General features: G+C 35.4%; 1 protein-coding gene across 1 annotated transcript; it reads right to left on the reverse strand.

The window, feature by feature from the left end:
- Positions 1–5,793: 5,793 nt before the first annotated feature.
- LOC120636755 (piggyBac transposable element-derived protein 4-like) lies at positions 5,794–6,810 on the reverse strand. Its single transcript, XM_039908316.1, has one exon. The coding sequence runs from the start codon at positions 6,808–6,810 to the stop codon at positions 5,794–5,796; it is 1,017 nt and encodes a 338-aa protein (XP_039764250.1).
- Positions 6,811–7,416: the final 606 nt, after the last annotated feature.

Below are 7,416 nucleotides of genomic sequence, written 5' to 3' on the forward strand. Positions count from 1 at the left end.
AACACTGGGTTGGATACTAACAGTCTGACACTGAATAAACTTATGCCTTAAAGACTTTTAAAATACTGGGTTAGATACTAACAGTCGGACACTGAATAAACTTATGGCTTGTATGGTTGAGTGAAACGTTTCATACGCACATTTTTATAATACAAGTTTGTTCTTGTCTTTAATTAATCATTGAAACTACCGTGGCTGTTTATTGCTTGTAACTAGGAATGGACAATAAAAAATACTTTGACAAAGGAAAGGTTGGGTTATTTATTACGGTGTTTCGTATAGTTAAATAAAAAAAATTCTTTAGATAATGTTCCAACGAACAATATATTTTTTTTGAGTTGAACAAGTAAGTTCTTGTCTGCAATCAGGTAGGTTTATTGTTTGTAACGAGGAATGTGCAACAAAAAATACTTTGGGAAAGGTTACTTGCGTGTTATTTATTTCAGTGCTCCATAAAATAGAATTAAAAAAACTTTGGAATCTTTTCGAGACGAAAATAATTTATTAACAATACATTGTCTTATTTTAAACGATGCTCTACTAAGAATTTCTCTTTTTTTGTTATAAATATTCTAATGTTTCAAACATGATGTGCATATCCTTTGTCAATAACAATTATCGAGTCTTTAATACACTTAATCAAACCAAAATCATTTTGATAATGCTGTAATATGTTAAACCTATCGTAATATCAAATATAGAGTTCTTAATAAACTTAATCAAACGAAAATCCATTTGATAATGCTGTAATATGTTAAACCTATCGTAATATAAAGTCCTTAATAAACTTAATGAAACCAAAATCATTTTAATAATTCTGTAATATGTTAAACCTATCGTAATATCAAATATAGAGTTCTTAATAAACTTAATCAAACGAAAATCCATTTGATAATGCTGTTGTTAAACCTATCGTAATATAAAGTCCTTAATAAACTTAATGAAACCAAAATCATTTTAATAATTCTGTAATATGTTAAACCTATCGTACGTAATGTTTTCATAAACCTATTTTAATAAGTTGTAAATATTCTTATTTTCCAAATATTATGTGCATATACTTAATCAATATCACATATTGAGACCTTAATAAACTTAATCAAAACGTAATTATTTTGATAACGCTGAAATATGTTAAGTTTATATATTTTGGTTTCATCTTATCAAAGTATGAATTTACTAATTGAAATTACGATAATTTGAATTACTAATTTAAAGTACAGAGAAATCTAATAATAATTAGAATAATAGCTTTGGTTTTAGAAACTTGTTAGAATTCGAATATACCTATATCGAATAGTAAAGTTAATAAAAAAAGTTATATCTGCTATAGTGTAATGCGTATTGAACTTATCCCAATACGCATTACACTCATCCAGGAACTATATTCCAATATGAATTAGAATCCACAGACTTAGGTAAAAACCTGAGGTAGTGATGTAGAGTCGGCGCATATATGAGTGCTATGAGATAGTATTTTGACCTATATAACGCAATTGGAATTAGTTAGATTTTCATCAAAATCCAATAAGAATCTTATTAGAATCCTCAAAAAATTTTCGAAACCGGGCTTTCAGGATGGGGGAAACCGGGCTTCGCCCGGTTTCAGAAGTGAGGCAAATACGGCATTCTATACTACTGTACCTGTAAAAACAAAGAAACGACATTTAAAGTTTATTTCTTAAGTAAGTTCACAAATGGTTTTTTGATTTATTCCGTTATCCGTTATAAGTCACGCACGATGACACATCAAAATTGTCTTTTTCTGACTGCCATATTTGTTACTGTTTTATCATAACTTTTGAAGCTGCTTTGCCGACGGCTTGACGCGGGAGAATTTAAATTATACAATATTGAAACTCTAAAGAAATATACTTTCTTTACATATATATACTACAGCAATACACACATCTCTTAAATTGAGTATTGTAAGCTATTTTGAGTGCTTTGTTTTGGATAATTTGTAATAATTTATAATTAGTTGAACAAGTATTACTCCAAATGGGGCAATCATAGTTATTGTTGGCCTGACAAGTACAATATCAATTTTTAGCTTGGTAGACGCGCTAAGTTTCCTTTTTTCGTTTTAAGATTAGGCTGAGGGCACCAAGTGTTTGTGCACCTCTTACTCGTAAATCTGCAATGTGCTTCGACCAATTTAGTTTTACGTCCATGTTTAACCCAAGATAGCGGACGGACCGTCTCCATTTGACGCTATATAACCAGCAAGTTCTAATGTTCTTAAGGGAGGTTCACGATGCCGAGTAAATAGAATGGCTTCAGTCTTGCTTTCGTTAAGCCTAAGCTTCCTTTAGTAAAAAAGGTGTGAAGCCGATCGATGGATAATTGTAAGCGACAAATTATCAATATCATCAGAAGATGTATAAGATGCCGTGTCATCCGCAAAACAGGCTAAATTTGTTCTAGGTTGTCTTGGGATGTCATTTAAATATAACAGAAACAAATATGGACCTAAAATAGATCCCTGAGGGACGCCAGCTGGCATTCCGACACAATGATTCGCTCTCACCAATATAAACCCTAAACTTACGATCCCGTAGATAGGACTTGACAAGTTTTATCAATGGTGAGGGTACGAGTATGTTAAGAACCACCAGTTTGTGAAGAAAGCCCTCGTGCCAGACGCTGTCAAAAGCTTTTTCAATGTCAAGTAAGACCATACCAGTAGATTGGTGAAGATTGAGGTTATGAGTTATATGTTCACAAACCCGAGCCAGCTGATGAGCAGTTGAATGCGATTGGCGAAAACCAAATTGCTCATTAATTAGTTAGTGCTCAGAAACTGCGCGTAGGCGATTGTACACAATTTTTTCAAATAATTTGCCTAAAGACGGAAGTAAGCTAATGGGTCTGTAGTTAGTTGGTACTGAGTCATCTTTGCCCGGTTTTTTTTAGTGCGATTATTTTAGCAGTTTTCCAGGCGCTCTGAAAGTAACCTATATACAGGCAACCATTGAAAATTTTTGTAACGAGAACAACATCCTTCTGTGAAAAATTCTTTAAAAGAGTGTTCACGATATCATCGTGCCCAGGTGATTTACGGGTTTTAAGCGTTTTTAAAATAGTACGCACTTCCGCTGGTCGAACAGGATGTGACAGATTAGAAATACTGTAACTTTAAATATAATGAAGGGAATTGCATTGGATGTCAAGGTTCCATCCGGATACTTAAGGGGGGGTATTGTAATTCGCTTGGGTTTCAGAGATCTAGATACGCGCCACTCCTCGACTCTTGGGTTTTCAATCTTTGAAAATGTTTTATTCCATTTGTTATCAGAAATGTTCTTAGTTACCACTTCATTCAAGCTACAAAAACGATTTATTAGACGGCGAACAAATTTTTTTAGAGCTCCTTTAGTAAGACAATTATCAACGCGACGCGAATTTTTGTAACTTATCAGTTGTCTAACATGTCGGGGCAACTTAGTAACGTTATTGGTCTTATATGTACCCATAGGGACTGTGCAGTCTCTCGCACGAATAATGGTTCTTTGCAAATGGTCTATGGCAAGATCAATTTCATTTACAGAGGAAAAGGTTCTTGAATGACATGTTAATATTTTCATCCAACCAATTACGATAGTCACCTCAGTTGGCATCGTTATACAGGTAATAACGAGCTATCTTATTGCGGTGTAGGTTGCCTCCTATACTATAGCTAATAGGGTAATGATTTGATGAGAGTGCTACTACTACCTGGACTTCACTAATGTTTACAATATTATGTGACAGGACCAAATCGGGTTTAGTAGTTTTATAATCGGATGAATAATTCACCTGTGTGGGACTATCAGGAGCTAGAATATTGTAGTAGTTATGCAGCATATGATGAAACAAGACTTTGCCTCGGGTATTTGTGTAGCTGCTTTGACAATAGTCATTATTAACATTGAAGTCACCGGAGATGAGTACATGGGGGCCAAGATTTAATAAAATATCAAGATCATACTGAAGAAGCGGTAAGTTAGGGGACTGGTAAGCAGACACTAAAATATGTTCAACACCTTATAACTTAATGCTAATGCCAATTGCTTCAATATTTTTAGTGATAGGAACGGTAATCAGGGATTGTTTTATATTGCTTTTAATTAAGATAGCAACACCCTGACCACGGCCACTGGGATGCTTATCTTGTCGATAGCAAGTAAACGCATATAAATAATATATCAACAGATACAACATGCACTGCCAAATCGAGTAGTTCATGTATTTTACCACGTAGACCGTCGGCGTTCCATGAAAGTATGCGAACTTCCTTCTTACTATATATACTGACTGAGGTGAGTTAATACTAGCATAACCTTCTCTAATGGAGATTTGCAACAAGTAAATTGTGTTTTAAGTATTCTTAATATTGATAATATATCGATATACATTTCCTTGGTTGCCACATCATCTTGGATGGGTTGAGACATTTTGGGTAATATCGGGTTTTTGAAGTGTGTTATTTCTGCTTCCGTTGCTCCTCCATCAGTTGTAGTAGATGCGGCAACATTGGCCCAGGTTCTAGTTTTCTATAAAGGTTTAGACATAATATGTATTAGTTGAGGTGGCTTCCGTACATAATTATTCTGCTGAATACGTTCCAAGTAAGCTAGTCTGACTTTGCATTTACTGTAGTTTGCCGGATGATCCTCATTGCAGTTGCAACAGTAAGCAAGTTCATTCCGACTTTTCTTCAAACATTTAGAAGATGGGCGCATCTCTGTACATTTAACCCTTTATAAAGCAGAACTATCCAGAAGAATAAAACAACTTTTGTTTATAGTTTTGGCATATTTTTATTTATTTAAAAAAATGGCATTAAAAAAAATTGGAAAACTAATTAGGAAAATTGTGGAAATTTGGTGGGAAAAATATCTCCACTGCCCGTCAACTACTCATGTGCTTACAGTATGGTATTGTGCAAAACACGGTGTAATGCAAAGCGGGACATTACATTTATCGCATTTTATTTTGCTTCGTTTGTCGCTCGTCTTTGTGCTGCAGAGCTTACAGCGCCGGTAGGTCTCCATGGCTGCTGGCATATGCACACCTACATTTTGGAATCGCACTTCTTCAGGCACAGCGTTGATACTTTTTTGGTAATTGTCTGTATCACATCGTAATTTCTTGGAAACGTAGGTGCCCACGCTCGACTTTCTTTTTCTGCTACTATAACCACCAATAAGTCCTCTTGCAAGAGCCACCCGAAATTCTAAATTGGTAAACTTGTGTACCCTTGGTGTTTTGGAATATAAAATGAAAGCATTTGTCAAGCTTGCATCAACCAAAAAGTAGAATATCCGCAGCCACCAGCGTTTGCTTCTTCGTCCGATAGAATATGTGTTCTTGATTTGATCAAATAGGTCGACACCTGCCATTATTTTTGTGTATTCTTTCACTACCCTTGGGCATTTCACTGTCAGCTTAGTGCCAACTTGTTGAGTTCTTTGAACTGTAGTCATTCCTTCTTTGGGATGAAAAGCATTGGTTAGTAACAAAACCTCTTTGGTATCCTGCCATACAGTAAAAGCTACGTCTTGTTTAGTTCTCCACGTGACTCCACTCGCCTTTTTTCAACTTCAAACTCTTGTTCCTGCCAGTTCTTTTTATTATACCAGGTAAAACTGCTCTATTTCTTCTAACCGTTCCACTTGCAAATATATTTTTTTCATATAAATACTGCATGAGTGACCAGTCGCAAAAAAAATTATCGAAGGTGATGTGTTTCTTGAAAGCTTTCTCTGACAATTTGATTGACAATCTTTTTACAACATTAGCACCTAAGCGCTATTCTGTTCCTTGTCCCGTTTTACCTGTATAAATTTCGAAATTATATAGATACCCTGTGCTGCTGTCGCAGCAACACCACACTTTATATCCCCTTTTTATAGGTTTCAACGGCATATACTGCTTCAAGCTGGATCTACCTTTGAAGAGGATCATGCTCTCATCGATGCTCTGTGATGATGAGTTGGTAGCATTATTTTGAAATGCATCATTGAGTAATGATATGAGAGGTCTAAGTTTATACAATTTGTCAAAATCGGGACTTCCTCTTTCGGGTTGTTCTCTGTTATTATTCAAATGAAGTGCCTGTAATATTTTCTTGAAACGTTTTACCGTCGTAACATCAGCAACTTCGTTTACTCTAAAGCCAGGGTCTGTTGACCAATACAAATCTATTTGGGGCAGAATGTGATATCCCATTATAATAAAAATGCCCAAAAAAGCACGAATTTCTGCTTTGTCGACAGGACTCAAATTCTTTATCCGTTCCTGTTCCGCATACAAGTTCGTCTGAGTGATAATCAAATCAAAGCCATCATCGTTGAAAAACTTTTCAAAGTGGGCTACTGGACGGGCTTTTCTATTCATAAGATACTTAGGTTGTACTGTTACCTCATCAAATTCAGGATCTGGCCGGGAATCCCACATATTTTTTCCCCATGACTCATCTTCACATTCTGATTCATCACTAGGTTCTTCCTCCAGTAATTCTGGGATCTGTTGGGTAGATTCAATACTCAAAGACTCGTCCTGATGTGAGTAATCTGATCTTCCAGCAGAAGTTGAATGTGATGAGGAAGGCTCTGGCTCTGGTCTATTTCTAAGTGTGTATTCTGATTGCTCCGGCGCAGGAGAACTTGTGGAAGAACTATTATCTTCCAGAACTCTTTGAATATTGTTCACATTGAATTCTTCTGCCTCATCAGACTCATTTCCGTCTTCTGAACCATCATCTGGAATCCCAAAGATCTCCTCCAAGGCCTTTTCTATTTCATCGTCACGCAAATAATGCTCCATTGTACGAGAAAATCTGAAAAAAATATGAACTAGTTGAACGACATACCCGGGCAGCGGGAATAATATTCCCACCAATGAAAAAAATCTTAGAAAAAAGAAAAAAGATGGTGAATTCAAAAATACAGGCAAAAATCATAGGAGTAATTATAATTCCACAAAACGAAACTAAGTAATTACCTCTTTCCAAGTAAAATTAAGAAGATTCACGGAGATTAAAACTGATCATGAAAAATACGCCAATTTTACAACAGCTGCATCGGCCATCACAAAAATTCCAAAGACAAACCTTTTTTTTTTTTAATTATTGACAAGACAGATAATTCATATTTGCCAGTGCAAAAAAATATATATTCCCTAATTTTGTTCTCACTGCTTAATCGGTAGAAAATATTGGTGGTAAAAATAGCCCCTCTGCCCTATAAAGGGTTAACACAACGCGGTGGCATATTACAGTTTTTCGAAGAATGTCCAAAGCCCTAACAACTTAAGCACTGTCTACCTGAAGAGAGGTTAGGTTTAAATTTTTCAATCGTTATAACACAGTTAAATAAGTATTTTATTTGTCGAAATTTGACAACATCAGAGCCTTCGGCGAGTTGAACTAAA

The sequence above is a fragment of the Pararge aegeria genome (assembly GCF_905163445.1).
Source record: "Pararge aegeria chromosome W unlocalized genomic scaffold, ilParAegt1.1 SUPER_W_unloc_1, whole genome shotgun sequence".
NCBI lineage: Eukaryota > Metazoa > Arthropoda > Insecta > Lepidoptera > Nymphalidae > Pararge > Pararge aegeria.

Excerpts from the sequence above, each read along its gene's own strand:
- LOC120636755 (XM_039908316.1), bottom strand. The coding sequence starts at position 6,810 with ATGGAGCATTATTTGCGTGACGATGAAATAGAAAAGGCCTTGGAGGAG.